This window comes from Neodiprion fabricii, chromosome 3 (genome assembly GCF_021155785.1).
Source record: "Neodiprion fabricii isolate iyNeoFabr1 chromosome 3, iyNeoFabr1.1, whole genome shotgun sequence".
Taxonomy (NCBI): Eukaryota; Metazoa; Arthropoda; class Insecta; order Hymenoptera; family Diprionidae; genus Neodiprion; species Neodiprion fabricii.
In genome coordinates, this window is record NC_060241.1 from 23,497,056 (window position 1) to 23,514,362 (window position 17,307).

The 17,307-nt window shown below is 40.2% G+C and overlaps 1 protein-coding gene across 8 annotated transcripts in view; it reads right to left on the bottom strand.

Annotated features, from left to right (window-relative positions):
- Positions 1-17,307, bottom strand: part of LOC124178609 (fasciclin-1) — a 224,037-nt gene that overhangs the window by 30,341 nt on the left and 176,389 nt on the right. For 6 of the 8 annotated variants that reach the window (XM_046562074.1, XM_046562079.1, XM_046562078.1 and 3 more), the window contains exons 5-8: positions 13,840-13,936; positions 10,477-10,654; positions 9,568-9,728; positions 2,881-2,889 (exon numbers count right to left, since the gene is read on the bottom strand). In XM_046562074.1, the coding sequence (XP_046418030.1) occupies positions 2,881-2,889; positions 9,568-9,728; positions 10,477-10,654; positions 13,840-13,936 (445 nt within the window). The remainder of the gene's footprint in view (positions 1-2,880; positions 2,890-9,567; positions 9,729-10,476; positions 10,655-13,839; positions 13,937-17,307) is intronic. The other 2 variants (XM_046562077.1, XM_046562076.1) reach the window with 1 other exon arrangement.

Sequence of the window (17,307 nt, forward strand, 5' to 3'; positions counted from 1 at the left end):
TTATTTTTATAGCTTGGCCGTACTTGTCTTTTCTCAATTAATCTTCGACGTTCCAAAATATGTCGCTCCTCTTCAACGTTCAACAAGTTTTAACCCCTAGTAGATAATCTGCGCCCCCTGTGTTTCCCGAACCAAACAGTAGTTACGGTTATTAATTATCGACGTTAAGCTTAAGCAGTCAGAAAATACAAGCACAATTGTCGTTTCAGCTTAACGGATTGCGCAAGTTTTTTTTTGACAGACAATATAAAACTGCAAGAATCGGTTCTGATTATGCAACCGAGAAATTTGAATTTAGTATTCTTTCACGACTAGTAAAATAAGACAAATTTAAAAAAGCTGAAAAAAAAACACATTCGTTATTTTTTCCTACACCTCGCATAATCTCACGATAAAAAATTCCACAAACATTTGATAAAAACGAACCCATCAAGACGACGCTATGTTTCAACGTCCGTTGAAATTTCCTCCTATTTTTTCAAGAAGCTTATTTTAAAATTACTTTGCATAGCCCCAAGCTGCGGGGGAGAATTACGTAGCAACGGCAGGTAGGCAGAGGCACGTGTCGGTTTCAAAGAGATGTTTTTTCTCCCGGACAAAGGCGGTCAAACTCCAGTATAAATGTCAGCTCGCCTTGTCGACCCACGGAAAACGACTCGAATTCCGCGTTTTTCCCAGTGGAATTTACACTATTTTCACAGGTTTCCAGCAAAAGGTGATCGTATACCGCCCGCACAAATTACTCGGCAAATGAAATTCGTTTAATACCCAACCGACGCAGGGCGATAAGCGAACTTTATTGCTCCAGAGCTCGAATTTCCGATTAACGCGAAACTCGGTGTGTCGTAATCTCGGAAAAGAAGCTATCAGTCTCACCGGAGACTTTTTCAAGGCGTGAAAAATTTCACCGGGAACAATATTAGCGGGATTCCGGAGGTCACGAAGCCTCGGGGGTTGTTTGTATCGACTTCGGCCACGCCTGCCTGCCAGGCTGTGTTTGCTTCCGGGGTTTGTTTTTAGAATACTAGGTTAAATTAGTTTACGCAAGTTTGTTAGCAGCGTGAACGCAAAACACGTTTATCCTTCGCGAAGCTGGACCTCGGGGCTTCTCGCATTAGAAAATTGCCATTATTACACAAGGACGAAACGAGTCAAGTTCGCAGCGATCTAAATCAGCTGAATGTGCAGATAAATCACTAATCATACCAAGAGAAATTTCTTCTTGTTGTTATTCTTACAGTCATTGATTCATTTTCATTTTTAACCATAACCGAAGAATATTCTTCAGCAGGCACAAAATGAAAATGTGTTTTCTACTTCTGATCAGCAAATCTCGTAACTGTTCTTTCCGATTACAGTCACTAGTTTTTCTTGAAACTATTGTGATAATTTGATATTGGTGAAACAATAAATTGACTTTAAGGGATTATTTAACTAATCGAGTGTAGTTGACTAGAGAAGCAAGTTTAATGCCGCAGCAACTAGAAAATGTAGTATTGAAAGCTCTAATCACATTAAACAGTTGCTTGTACCACATTTTCTCAAAATTTCGACAATGGTCAAAACGTTATGGTACCGATATCCATTTTACTGGAATTATTTTCTATCAACTATAAAAAACGTAATTTTCTCAGTGTACCTTCTACGAGTATTGTTTTACAAAATATGCGAAAATATTTTCACTCGCCAAGAAGAAATCACCAGGCTATAATCAACGTAGGTTTTTGCCTGATGCTCTTTATTGAAAGTTTCAGTGGGTGCTGGCAGATTTTTTACATCACTGGTCTAGACGAAGAATATAAGAGAGAATCATCGCACTAACAGTCTTTCATGCAACGAGTAACACTCATGCCATATTAATAAACTGTATCAAATTCAGTCAGTGCACTCAATTTCACAAGAACTACAACTGGCATGCACTTCAAATGCTTACAAATTATCATTCCCATTCACGGCGTTCTTATGCTATATAGATAATATAATTTTTTAAAGAAAAACAATCCACGTTTGCTTACGAAAAGTTCGTCTCTATGTGCAGTCCGTGAATTTTTACATCGGAAATTCCACCAACTATTGCCAATGGAAATTGTAATATATTTTTTCAAACAAATTCACCATACCTGCATTTTTTAGACTCGTCTAACTATTCCAAACTTAAGGAGTGTGATTAAGTGTGTCTTAAGCCAGAGATTGAAGGGGTATAAGTTATTCGTTTCGTTTCACCTTGTTTTTTATTTTTTTTTTATTTTTTTTTTTTTTACAACATCCAAAGTTTTGCTAATAATTGATGGAATTTGCCTGAATATTGTGCAATTGAAACGGAACGTTGGCCATCTATTCCGAATGGCGGTGGCGGGGGGATAGGTAAACATTGAATTTTCGTAAGCTTTGATATTCTTAATTTCGAAAGAACGGAATGGCGATGCGTCTGTTGAGGATTTTTTTATATTCCTTTTTAAAGAATCTCAAAGCAAGACGACGCGTTGAACGTTTAATTGTAAGTCATTTATACCGATGAACACGTCGGAAGGAACTTAAAAAAAAAAATTCTCACCATTTGACAAATGGTGATTTGTAAGAGGCAAACAACACTTGCGACGCAAGCAGTGCTAATCACATCCATAAAACATGTATACATGTACGAGATAGATAAATAGCGACAGCTCGTAAAACTGTATTATATGAGTCGAGACAAAGATTAAGAGTTGAAAAATTGAAGAATAAGAAAAATGAAAATAAATTAAAAAATACGGTGCTGTGACATCGGTTAACATGAGACATGAAGACGAAAGAACGAAGGAAAAAAAAACAGAAGAAAATGCTGATAGTATGATAAAAGAAGTGATCGAAATGTATAGAAAAAGGCTGCTGCAAAATTACCTTGAAAGACTGCACAGAGAAACCAGAAACCAGGGTTGTCCATAATATAAGAAGCGAACAGAAAAAGAGATAGGGTATAATTGTATTATTATCTGTTCCTCGAAATTAAATTATTCCCACGCATTTCGAGGGTGTTGTACAGTAATAAATGACGTGTACAGGGTTAAATATATACGCTATTATATACAGAGGTTCAAAAATCAATACGGGGAAAAGTGTAAGATCGAACTACATTACGCGTAAAATTGATATGTAATCTCTGTTCAAACAAGGGAGCGTCACGTTCCGTTTTTATGGGGATGGAATGAGTAAATTTTCAGAAATGGAGAGAAAATGATTATCCGCACTCACGTCGTAGTTGTTTACCGGAAAAATGTTTGCTTTGGATGTTTTAAATTCAGAGATAAAGTACCGGGAACAGAAATGTAAATTCAGGATTTTTAAAACTGATTTAATTCTGCCGATCAATGACGTTGTCGATCGCGTGACTGATTTAATAATAAAATTCATCAAATAAATTACAATCGAGATGTGCTCGTTATCACACAGACACCTCTTTACCGAAAAATAAGAGATCGTGGTAGCTGAAATCGAATCACGAATAGACATGTAATATCTGTCCACTGTAGCTGCGAGCCGATGGCTAATTGAAACTTTAAATATTATTTATTTTTTTTTGTTCATCTAAAGGATTCAATTTTTCAGAAAATAATTACAAAGTGACGGTGCATTTCCACTTCTACGGTTTTTGTCAAAGTTAAATCATAACGTCGCTCATTTAACCCTCACGCTGCACACCCCAAGGCAAATTGGTTAATATTAGCAAAATAATATGTTGAGTATTAAAAAAAAAAAATTCATACAGCAACAAAATATCGGAATTTACAATATTTTGAGATGAAAATCGAACGAGTAACTTTCAAGCCACGGATATTGAAGAAAAAAAATATAGACATACCGCGCGATGAAAAAAGGTTTATTTATTTATTCAAGTGACTAAAGTTGAATTTTTGGCGAAAAAATGGATCAACGATTTTCACGATATTTAATTATTTATCTTGGATCAAATCGGATTATTTTGGATCTTTTTCATAAGGAAATTACGGCGAGCATGCCGCGGGGTCATTTTGACCTCGGTGCGCAGGGTGAGGGATAAAAAGTAATTAATTGCTTTATAAATGTGGAATAATTTCTGTGTTAACAAAACGAGTTAACTCACGATTGATAAAATACCGGAATATAGCGTTCGCGTGTATGAATGAATCCGTAGAAGCACTGCAGAGAGCTATTCTGCAGTAGTACGAGTCAACGAACGGGCAAACACTGCGCGCAAGTATGACAACCACGCCGCACCTTGCGAATCAAAATTACGGTGTGGTTATTCCGGTATTTGTTTTAATTATAAGCCTGCAGGAGCAGCGAGGAGGTTCATTGTGCCTGATTGTTCGGTACTTTCGAATAATGAATATTTATAAACACGTGTACATCGATTATGTGATCACAAGTGACTTGCAAATTTGTGCATGGTCAATCGTGAATACGCGGTGCTTGTACCCGACGCGTATGCAACGCAGTTCGTAGAATTCTATTGCCAAAATTTTCACGCGTCACGCGTACGTCGTATATTAAACGCAGTAAAAATATTTCACCAAATATTTTACCCGCGGCATGAAAGTTTGTACAAAAATCGACATTTTACAGTCAATCAAAATTAGCGGAATTATTTTTTTGTTTCCAAATTGCGGTGAGTTTCAGTAGAACGTGGTGAGTGGGTTTTTTTCGTTATTTAAAATTTGATTGATCGTCACAGTAACCAATCACTCTTGCGATAGTTCATTACGAGGCACTGATTGCGCTAATTTTCATACCAACGCGCGAGGTTTCGTTCAAGATATGCAAAAAATTTGAGAAAGAATTTGAAATTAGGTAGGCTATGCTTCCTAATCTTCCTATTCTGTTGAGGCTGAGATACCCGCTATAATTTCTAATTAATTTCGCTTCAATTCCGCGACGCTAATACCCTGGCGGCATTAGCAAACTTTTCTCACTATCTCCGCTCGGATTCTGGTGGGTATATATATAAATGGTTACAAAATACAACTGGCTTCCAGACAAGATGAAGTACGGTAAAAGTAAAGGGGCGCTGCAGGGCTTTCAGCGCTTCTATTATTTTCAAGCTTCGAAATTTCCGAAATTCACGGATCAAGGTTCAAAACAGGTGGACAATTAGTAATTTTGAACCGTAATTCAGACATTAGAAATTAGGGCAGCGCATTTTTGGCTATTGTTTAATCGTACTACGCAACAAAGCACTCTCGTTACGTAAAATCGATGTACACGAGATCACAATTAATTACAAATGGATTGCGTTCGGGGCTTCGATGAGTTGATTATGAGCAAACTACTTGATCTGGGGTAAAATTGCCGACAAACAAGGTAATTATACGTAGGTATATGTGTATTGTATGCGTGATAAAGATGTGGAAGAATAAAACTTTTTCATTATCAAGTAACTACGAGATTCGATAGCCTACTTAAATTTGTGTTTAATTTGAATAAGTAAATTGACGTATGAAGAATCGTCTTCTACGAGGTGTTAAATTTTTCAACCGCGTGAAATTAAGAACAGAGCTTTGGCGTGTAACGCGACAAGGGTATTGGATCGTTGCATTCATCAGAAAGTAAACTCGAAATCTTACGCCATTGTTTTTTAAATTCCACGCGGTTGTAAAAAATCACGTATGTACGTGGGTGAATATAATATATATCTCTACATTGGTTATACACTGACAAGTGGAATTCCGTGAAAGGTGTTGTAAATTTAGTGGGTGAAGCACGTGGCGAAGAGAGCTCGGTAAAAAAGTTGAAATTCAACGAAAAGGTGTGTTACGTAGGTATACATATATGCATATAATATATATATATATATAAGTATGTATGTAAGAGGTTGAAAAGGTGTGTATACGTATTACAGATAGGTGTAGGCTGATGGAGTTTATAGACATGTAGTTACGTAGGCGAACAGATATAGACAGAGAGACAGAGAGACAGAGATCTGCAGTGATATACACAAGAGGCGGTGCATTGACGGCAGAACACGATTAACTGTGCTCTCCTACACAAAAATGCTGTCTTCCATTTTTGCTGTTCATTTATTATCACCTGTTAAATAAGAAAGGGACCTGAAATCAACGAATTAGTCAAATTCACAGTGAAGAGAACCGGCGCCGATGCAAAATTCTGGTTAATCATCACTCATGCTTTATCAGTTCTATTCACTGCGATTATATGCGGAATATCAGCTTTCACAAATTCACAAAACACAGACAAGTGGACACGTGAGGCACGACACTTTGGCGACTAAGTAACCAATCAATCGTATTAACACTCCCGTCTTTCTCGTTGTAAAGGCGGCCGTTAAATTACGTGCCAAGTATATTAAACAGTTGTAATAGTTGACGAACGATTTGCTGCCATCAATTTTATTTTACGGAAGGCGCTTGTATTTCTGCAGAACTGATTACTTGATCGACAAACGTCGTTGAGGAGTGGTGCACACAAAAGGCGACAAGTGCCGAAGATCTTATGTAGATTGTATAATAAGGTACACGAAGAGAAACGTGTTGAAAATTAATGTAAAAAATTTTTACGTATCAATTAAGATGTGAGTTGTTATCGCCCGATTTCACGTTCGTTCCAGTCGGGTATAAAATATATACATACACATGAAATGCGGAATAATGAAATGGGATTTTCACGTCAGCACAATACGGGTTTGGTAACATTGAATAAAACGCAAAGGACGAGTCAGCGTTGAATTTGATTGTTCGTGTTCTCATCGGGGAATTGATATATTTGTAAAAGTTTTGGGTAGAGTCAGAGATTTTTGTCGAAGAATCGCAGTAAAAAGTTTGACCTCTTCAAAACTCGATCTAAAGAGTACTCAAAATTATAAGTAAGTATACATCAGGGTTTGCGTAGGTATAAAACGAACGAAACTCAACGTAATAAAAAGATTTGTTTGTTACAATGGATGTAGATAACTTTTCTCTCAAGTCCCCTACGGATATTAAATTCTGATATCGATTTTCCCAATCGAGTAAAAGATTGTTCCAGCCTTCTTGCACGCGCGTTTTTGTTACTAAAAGCATGACTGGTATCAAACCAGGCTAAAGAGCAAGAGGAAGATCGGTGATAGAGATGGGACGGAGGTAAAAAGCTGTGAGAGAATCAGCGAGACGGAACAATAAAAGGAGTGAGGAAGAAAAAGGGAAAACAAAAATTGACACGGAGTGAAACGGCGAGGAGGAGCCCCGAGAGGAGATTGTTTGAATTGTTTCAAAACTGAATTCATCCTTTGAGCGGCGTTCGGTACTCGAGGCAGAAAAGCCGCCGGTGATGGTGGTGAAACTTTTAAAATTTAAATACTTCCAAGCCACGGCGAAACGAGTCTGCCAAATGCTCGAGCAGCTTTTTAAACGTACAACACTGAGAGTTGATGGTGTAGTTTTCACGTACAATTCCTCCTCGGATCTCTTCCTTCAGTTCCATGACGACACTTCGTATACCCAGGATTTTCGTTTTTATGATTCTGCGGGCAGTCGTATGATTTCCAAATTTTTGTATTATGTCAACTGAATCGTACAACCATTCAAAAACGCGAGCAATAGAATTATTTTGAGCCTTGCACCGCGCTCCGGGGTCAAAAGAACCACACAGTATGTTGACCGTAATTTCCGTAATTTTATTTTGGCAAGAACAACTAATTTGCTGTGAGATATAGCTAAAGAGTATCCCAGAATTATGTCAACTAATTTGGATCGATATCTACGTTTCTACGCAATGATTTTTGACGTGGATGTTGCAAATTTAAACGACGAAGAATGGAAATGTGAATATTGCATCACCTAGCAATTATGTCTGCGAGTAGTCGAAGATGTTGAAGGATTACCCGGAGCACTAGCGGTGCTGAAAGTGAAGTATGATAAAACTAATGCCATGAGTTAAAACTTCTGTGTTCGAGTAGGTTGCAAGCCGGAAACTCGAAGAGTGCATAAAATCAGGTTTACGGCTCAGTTACGCGTAGAAGAAAATCAAGTTACGGTGGGATGAATGAGGTTAATGAGAGGCATTATACTACTAGAGCCACTAACCACGTCCCTCCAGCTCTTTCTCGCGCACTAGTTTTCACTACAGAAATCCTGCCCGGGACGAAGTAGTAAAACGTACCTGAGCCAAGCCCCGGATGATTAAAATCATTATTGCACGTACAACTTCCAACTAGCTGCACCCGTTTGTGTGGATACCCGTTAAAGATTCAATACGTTCATTTGTGCACATGTCGAACAAAATTAGCGGTTGGAACAATATTCGTGAAAAAATATCGAGCAACGTTATTAAACCGATGCCGCGACGCCAGAACTTCACGATCGTTTGTGTTTGTTGTCCAAGTATATTTTGCATTTTATAATCGCGCGAGTTTCGTATGCCACTTGAGACTATTTCTCTACTATTACCTGCTGCCTCGAGCTTACAATTAGTTCACAATATTAAAACGAAACTATAATACGTATACCTCACTATAATTGAGAATATGCTATAATCTAATGACTTTTTCCAATCTTGAAATGCATCAATTACTGCCGGTTTTAGTATCCCGTCGTACACGTATAATTTGGTAATAGTCTAACGCTGTATCTGATATTTCAAATTTTCGAATCGATTACAAAAATTGTTCTACCGTAGTCCAGAGTGGATAATTTTGTTCGATTTTCACACAACCACTTTTCACAGTGTAAATACGTGATCTTTATCGCGAACAACCGTTGGAATGTTGGATGCTTACAGTTCCATAGATTCGATTTGTCACGGGAACAGAGGTATACCTGTGTTTTATTATCCCGAAACCGATAAAAGAAAGTACCCTGCAAAGAAAATATCAATCAAGTAGTCGTCGCGGCGGCGGGACGACACCGCGACTAATTCTCAGATACCCCAAGTGTCACCGCAGATGTCCAAGTGGCTGGAGAAGGTTCGGAACCGCGGTATTCGTTCGGCCAGGAAAACTCCGACTCCTCTCAGGACTCCGAGGACTCGAAGGACTCGGCTGCTCCGGCCAGAAGGGCACTCCATTAACCCAATATAACCCTAACTCGTTGGTCCATAGCTCTCATCCGCCCCCTACCTCCTGTCGGCGAACAACTTCTAGGAACACCCGTGCGAAGTTGGGTCTAAAAGCTTTCATAGGTATCAAACAGGCCCAGGGAAAACGCTCTTGACAATAAGAAGCCATCATTTTCTACGAGGGACTTTCTCCCTGCAGGCTCAAAGCGCGTCAAACTTGCTCGGCAAGAGTGCTGCTGGTCTTGGGAATGCGGAAAAGGTGCGAGTTGAGATAACTTGGATCAGATTCTCACAACTTTGAGTACTTGCGCTATTTCACGGAGTTTCGAAAAGGTCAGCTTAAGTCTGTGATTCGTTGATCGTGAATTCTGCGAGTTATGTCGACAGGAAATCGGATCAGAGGGGTATATAGTTGGACGGACATTCTGCTAAGGGTTCGATTCCAATAAACGATGGGGTAGATTTCGGATGGATGAGATGCGCTCTGTGATTAAAACGATCGGAGAGAATAATTTGAAGTTAGTCAACGCATCGATTAGTAGGAAATATTGATTGGTCTCATACCTGAAGAAACTGCGTAACCGTCGTGTCCACGACCATCAAAGGTCGCTGAATCAGGTGGACGACTCCGTTCTTTACTGGAATATTTGCCTTTACGATTTCGGCCAGGACGACTCCGGTTGCATGGGTGTTGTCCCCAACCAATGTGTTCGACTTGATGTAGGCTGAAATGTTTGCCAATTAGCGTTGCCCAACAATAAGTAATGGTCTTGTGTTGCTCTGTTTCAAGTTCCTGAGATTATCTGTACGAAACGTGAATATGCAGACATTGAATGAAACGTTCGACGCTTGAAAAACTTGGGAATGAGATAAAATCACTTGAATTTCACCATCTCTGAATATTAATCACGTGAACCGTTCCTTGAATTTTCAAACATCAAGTGATCAACACAATTGTGTGGAAAAGACGCTTCCGTCGGATGAGCTGTTAACTTTTCGATCTTCCAAAAATTTCTTTCGCCATTAATTTCAGTCCGCAAAGTTTGGAAACTTGGATAAATTTCTCAAAGCAAGGTGGTTTCACCTCAACCGCAACTTTGAAGAACAACGTCTCGCAGATCCTGACTTTGACAATATATAAAATCTTACTTCAAAGGGTAATCAACTGCAGCTGCAGTAACAAGCATCTTTGAAAAATAGCTTTGACATATTCTGGTTTAACTCAAGCTTACAATCCTTTTCAAAGTTTTCCAAACTGTCTAACACGGATCATATTTTATGTCGCATCTATTCCTTTAACTTTACAACGAGTTTCGCATTTCAGTCGTTGACATTATAATATTGCTCCACACAAAGTTGCTTCCGATTATAATCCGATGAGTTCAAAGACTTTGAAATGGAGTTGGGAATTAAGTATTTGCACTCACGTCTTGTTCATCTTTGAAAAAAGTGTGTCTAACTATGATTACGTACTTCTTGTATCCTTGCCGTCATTTTCGGTGAGGAAACTGACGGTGACTTTTATGTTGTCAGTGAAGGCGAGCGTCTTGTAGTCCTTATCGTTCGGAGTAGGCGCTGTGAAGAGCGCGTGACCAGAGATTACATGACCGTCGATAACTTTCTGGTCGATTTTACCAGATCGAGTAGCCGGCTGAAATAATAAATTCAATTTCTATCAGTTGATACTAAGAATAAAGCTTAGACCCTAGAAGTAAGTTTAAGGGAGGCTCAGTTTTTCCAACTTTTTTTTTTCAAACGGTAGCCGTTTGCAACCCCGCCCTTAAGAAATATGCCTGAATATATATTCTGAGCCTGAAAATTGTAGCAAAGCCGAAAAGCCGAGAATATATGGAAAGCTTCCAGATGCCGTCATTTTTCCTTTGTACATAACAAAGAACTGAAGGTATAAGCTTGGAAAAAATTTAAGGACCCACTCGGCGTACAAGAAAATCGTGACTTGGTTTGGTGACAAAGTGGGAATATTACCGAGCGCAATGTTTATCTCTTTGCAGATCAAAAACAGATGTGTGTAAATATTTGAGGACAAAAAGGCAATTTCAATTTGGTATTCCTTGTGCCTCAGCGAATGAACAATTCGACGAAAATAAGCTCGCCTGCCGTTTAATTTCCTCATTCACTAAGTCCGTTGCATCTTGCACGAATCAGAGTCAAATATACGTATTTAACTGTAGCCAACATCTGAAGGAAACGCTGCCGCTCAACAAACATTTTGTGAACTTTCATCCCTCTAGCTATAAGAACAAATGTTTGATCATCCCGACTGAAACGACAATATATATTAATTATACACTGACTTGCCACTTATATTTCTGGTTCGCGTACAACTCCGAGAACTTTATTGACGGAACAAATGACGCGACGAGAGGAACGAATCTTCCTACTCGCTATCGTCACGGTAAAGCTACAAGATGAAGACTCGTTTTATTTTCTTTAGGAAACTGCAACCCTTTTCCAATTGAGCACTGTCAGACCTACTGCACGGTAAGACTTTGAAATTGATATTAAACTAGCTGTAAAAACTAGGTCGGATGCCTAGTGCAGCTGGTTTTTGTGCTCGTGCGCTCGCTTACTCGTTGTCAGTGTTTTACCAGATGATACGAAATTAATGAGATACCTCACGCTCTCACTGCTCACTGCACTGCGCAAGAACTACGGAGCGCTGGTCCTGGAGGGCGAAATTAACCAGGTAAGGGACCTGGAGCGCAGGAACTACGAAGCGCTCGTCTTGGAAGTCCGGTTTCTCCAGGTAGAGGACCTGGAGCGCAGAAACTACGGAGCGCGAGTCCTGGAAGTCGAGATGCACCAGGTGGAGGACTCGAACAGCCATAACTACAGAAAATTAGTCCTGAAGGTTAAAGGACACGAGGTCAAGGACCTGGACAGCTAGAACTACGGAGTGCTTGTCCCTGAAGTCGAGTTTCGCCAGGTCGAGGACTTGAAGCGCAGTAACTACAGAGCGCTGTTCCAGGAAGTTGAAATTCATCAGGTAAAGGACCTTGAGCGCAGGAACTACGGAGCGTTCGTCCTGGAAGTCCAGTTTCTCCAGGTAGAGGACCTGGAGCGCAGAAACTACGGAGCGCGAGTCCGGGAAGACGAGATCCACGAGGCGGAGGACCTGGACAGCCATAACTACAGAAAATTAGTCCTGAAGGTCAAAAGTCACCAGGTCAAGGACCTGGACAGCCAGAACTACGGAGTGCTTGTCCCTGAAGTAGAGTTTCACCAGGTCAAGGACCTGGAGCGCAGGAACCACGGATCGCTTGTGCCTGAAGTCCAGTTTCTCCCAGGTAGAGGACCTTGAGCGCAGAATCTACCGAGCGCTTGTCCCGGAAGTCGAGTTTCACCAGGTAGCGGATCTGGAGCGTAGAAACTACGGGGCGCTTGTTCTGGAAGTCGAGTTGTACCAGGAAGCGGACCCGAAGCGCGAGATCCGGGAGGTTGAGAACCCGGTACTCGAAATTTGCGGAGCGCGACTCTAATCCGTCCGCTCTACTGCGCGGTTGTTTCCAGACTGAGGAATTCGGCTAGCTGATTAGGTACTATAGATCGATGACGTCAGAGAGAAAAAAAATTTGGGTGACGTCACTTACTGAACATCCGACATCCGAAAATCCAAAATTTGGTTTCGAACTTTAATACTATGTATGGTATATGGTATATGATGTATGATGTATGATGTATGATTTCACTGATTTCGTAATGTATACGTATACCTCAGCATGGGTGGCGTCATATTGTTGTAGTTTCAGACCTTTCGAATTTTAGTCAATTTTCGTTTAATCAAAGAAAGAAAGAATATGACCTAATTATTTTTACGTGCATGAAATTTTTTCACGCAGATACCCAATTCTCAGAGACAGAACGTGATGTCCGTTTGCATTCAGTCTGACAGCAACAATTTCATGAAATAGGAGATTGAAAATGAGCGGAAAGCCGAGTCTGAAGTGTTAGAGAGTCGGAGAGATCATGGTTCGTTGCCTCGGCGTTGAGTCTAGTCACCTGACTTTACAAGGGTTCCAAATAAAAGACGAAAAGCAAGAACGAGCTCGCATTCTACTACACACGTGAGGATCCCTCATCTTCATCTATGGGCAACTAACGCACGTGAATGCAGCTAAACTTGCTTGCGTAGTGAGTTTCAGTATGTAAATAGCATATGTAGAAATCGCAGAAAAAGACTTGAGTCTCGAATTCAGTAACCTTTTCATTTACGGAACGAGTTACGAATGCGTTCGTGTATGAGAATTTGAAGAGCAGGACAAGCAAATCACATTATGCGAAGAAGAAGACAAAAAAGAAAAACATTACACTGGACAAACATTTCCCATTGTGAAGAAATTTGGAGGGTAAGAAAGTTTTCGTTTGACACAGGTTGTCGCTCCCTCATAGTTACGCCCTTCGACGATATCGTTTCGAGATAATTTACTCTGAAAAAAGTAGGTCTGTCCTGCCCTATGTGCAAACCGTGAGTTCCGGATCCGATTCAATGAAGAAGCTTTCGCGGTCTAATCGTTTGTGATTTGTATCGAGGTTTAAAGTTCGTTCACACAAATACCAAGGAAATATTGGCGCGGGACTTTGAGTGTAACGTAAGACGTTGTCGAAACACCGTGGAAATTAAAAAAATCTAACTTCGTTAAAGGGGTTACGAAGAGACTTGGACGAGGTGAGGTTAAGGCGCAGGAGACCTTCCGTCTATGGGAAGTCCGAAGGATATTCTCGTGGCAGGATTATTAGCGTTACGTTCAAAGTATCGAACTTTGGAAGATTTCCCGATGGCGAAAATGACTGACTGAATTCCGTTAAGCGGCTTACCTTGAAGCCCTCATCAACCGGGATGAAGAAGGTGTATTGTCCGGCAGCTTTGAATACCTCCTCCTTGTGCATCAGATGAACTCGTTGGCGGAAATAGCTGTAACGTGAAATAAAAGAAGGCGTGTTATTTCCAAAGATGAACGAGTGTATAGATTTAATTAATCTCTATCAGTTCCTCGGAACGACGTCGAAACCTACTATTCTACTTTCAATCTTCATTTCACAAACGACGTTGCTTGATGAACTATTCTCCCAATTTTTTCCCTTCAAATGAATAGGTGTAGTTCTACACTTTACTTTTTTATTAACAATTTCTGTGCTTGTAAACCCATTACCATATCATAGGTGGTCTATCATATCCATAAGCACAGGTAATACGGATCTTAACCACTGTAGTAAACAAGTTTTAATCATCACGCGATCGGACAAATATTCAGCCGAGTAACACTGGTCAATTAACAATTTACCGCCACGGAGTTACGGAATATTGAGGGTTGTTCAAAATCACGTCTCCTGCTGCTTTATCGTACCGATACTTTATCGCCACGTTGAATTGAATGAGGAATTTGTTTTTCCCCCTTTAAAGTATATTGCTGGTTACTTAAAGAAAAACTTATGTATTGGTGAGCTTTTGAAAAAATGAGGCTAGCTACATTCGGAGCTTTGATGAAATCGAATCGCACGGCTTTAGATCGATCAATAATTTACTACCGCAAAAATATGTAGAACAAGAATTTTGACCAGTGATTAAAATTAAGTATGAAAATATGAAATCACGGCTGCTTGAAGAGGGCGTAAAATTTATTTTATCGCCAGGTTTTCATACGTTTATGTACGGCTGACGTAAGAGACGTAAAGTTTGTTTTATTTACGATGATAAGGCTGAACAGATATTTCAACGGAATTTTCTGAGGGCTTTGTAGACACTCTGAACTACCTTCACCACATTTTACGTATCATGGAAATTACTTTTTCATGCAATCCGACAAGATTTATTTGCGTGTTATCATTTTACCTCAGCTGAAGAGTTGCAGTACTAAATAACGCTACCGTTTTGTTAGCTTGCCATCTATTTTCTTTCACGTCATTGTAAATGATCGCTGACACGCGGTACTTGTACCATGTTGCTTCAAAGCTGTTTGTTGAAGCTTCGAGTGGCTCACGGATAATGATAGATATTAATTATCTCGCATCGTAAGCACGATACCTTGACAATTCAAACTCATGTTCCACTCAAAGGGTTGGCAAATTAAGATTTATTGATCTTTCATTAATTTGTCTACTGTCTATATATCTGGATTTTGAGTACATGCGTTGACGATGTTCTCTGCACGAATGGGGTGGGGTACAAAAATGTGAAAGACCAAAAAGTCGACGGAACGAAATCCCGAAAATTAAATTATCGACAGTTAGAAACGTCTAAAGACCCTAAATATAAAAAGATGATAAAACGGCGTAAGTCTATATAACTATAACATCCGTATTGCGGTCTTTTGGCTTTCTGGCCCTTCTACACATTGCTCAGCGTAATTTTACTTCTTCTGAACTTTATTGTCGACAACTAATTTTTTCGGTTATGCGGCTGCTCGAAGTATCATCGCTCTCAATTTTTAATTTCGGAACTTTCATTTTTCTGTATCTCCACATTCTGTGCTTCGGTCATTCGAAATGCCGACTGTTCTGAAAATACTTTTGCAGATAATCGAGCGTACCGTTAAACGAACTTTCGGGAAAACAGTTATTCTACCGAGTGATTTATCGAAAATCCCAACTTCGGTACGCTGATCATTCGTTGGTTTAAAATTCTGATGTTGAAAATTTCAAAATTTTGACCCCCACTCCTTTCACCGTTTCAACAACTGACAAGAGGCTGATGCGTGAATTTTCACGATCTGTAAAGTGAAAAGGGAAGCGAGTGAGGAAAAACGGAGTCGCACAGTTTACTTGTTAGTAAGATCATCGGATTGTTCGCGAATGCAGACGACGCGATTCTTCGCCTGTGTATAATATAGGTGGGCAATAATTCAAAGTTACTATTCTCCGGTGGAGCGTCAACTCGTATATAACTCAATCCGCTCTTTCCTCCCTTGGCCTAGGCATCCCATCCCGTATGGTTTTCCCCTGATGCTTCTAAAATGACCCTCTTCACCACATCTCTCCTCTTTCAAAGTAATGCCAACTACCCGGTACTACTGGCACTTAATTCCGTTGAAAGCACTTCCGCGCCTTTAGCATTTGTCAGGAGAAAGCGAACCCCGGGATTAATGGTCAAAGCAAGTTGGTGGAACTCGATTCTCACGGCTGTTGATTGTTTGAAGGACCAAATTTAATTCGCTAACGATGAAGCGTCTTTTCAATTACGGCTTGCTGTCGTTTTACGGCATCGCAGCCTGAAAAAGCGCGAAAAGTAAGAAATCTTAAACTTTGCACAAAGAAAAACGAAAAGAGGATCGAGGTGATTTCCTGTGCTAGTCCATTCCAGGTTTAATTCACTGGGACGGCTGGTCTTTCCGACTTTAGATCTTTAACTGCTAAGTAAAGGTGACAGGGGACAGACCACCGCACCGAGAGTAAAACAGATAAGTCTGGGCAGTCTTTAGGCAGCTACTACAGTATTATTTGAGCATTAGCTTCTGTTACCCCCGCCATGCCCGGGGCTGCTGGATATTTCTTGCATTATTTTACAACAGCTATAAATTTGCCTACCTTGTGTGTAAAAGCGGCTTAAAAGTGGAACCGTAAAAAGTGGAGGGAAAAAAATGCAGATAGGATCGTCAATAAGCCGTAAAAACCGTAAAACTTCAAGGATAATAACTTATACATAGCCCAAGTATGCCGTTGTGGCGAAAGATATTCAGGAGAGAGACTTTCTTTCACAGTGGAAACAAATTACTTGTTTCAAACTTTCAAACCCGGTCTGTTGCCTTCGTTTCACAGGTAGTGCAACCCTGGGACTTTAAATGGTATGAGAAACTTGCAGAACCAAAGGTCCGTGCACCACGTGCTATACGTAACTACATCCACCGGTTCAACTCCAATTGAAACGTACTCGAACCTGATGCTTCCGCTTTTTTCCTCTCCTCACACTTGTTGCAAACGAGAAAAAGCACGGACTGGTGACAAGGCATTATACCATCGGTTCTCTGTGCGGTAGAAAACGAGAGGTGAAATTTTTATGAAAATATTTCAGTCTGAGCTGATTTTGGTTTGGTTACGCGTAGGCGATCAAAGCGGAGAGTGAAAAGTGAGAAGCACCTTCCAAGAAGAGGGGCTGAATTTTTGATGACCAGAAATAACTTTCACCTTTCACGTTCCCCCATAATTCTCGTGTCGCGGGGTTCGAGTCCGAAACCCAGAACAGACTGCTCCTGTTTCTTCACTCAAGAAACTTTACACTCGAAGAAACCACATGCTGTCTTTTTCTCCCACCCTCTCCCTCTCTCTCGTTCTCTCTTCATCTCAAGGGAT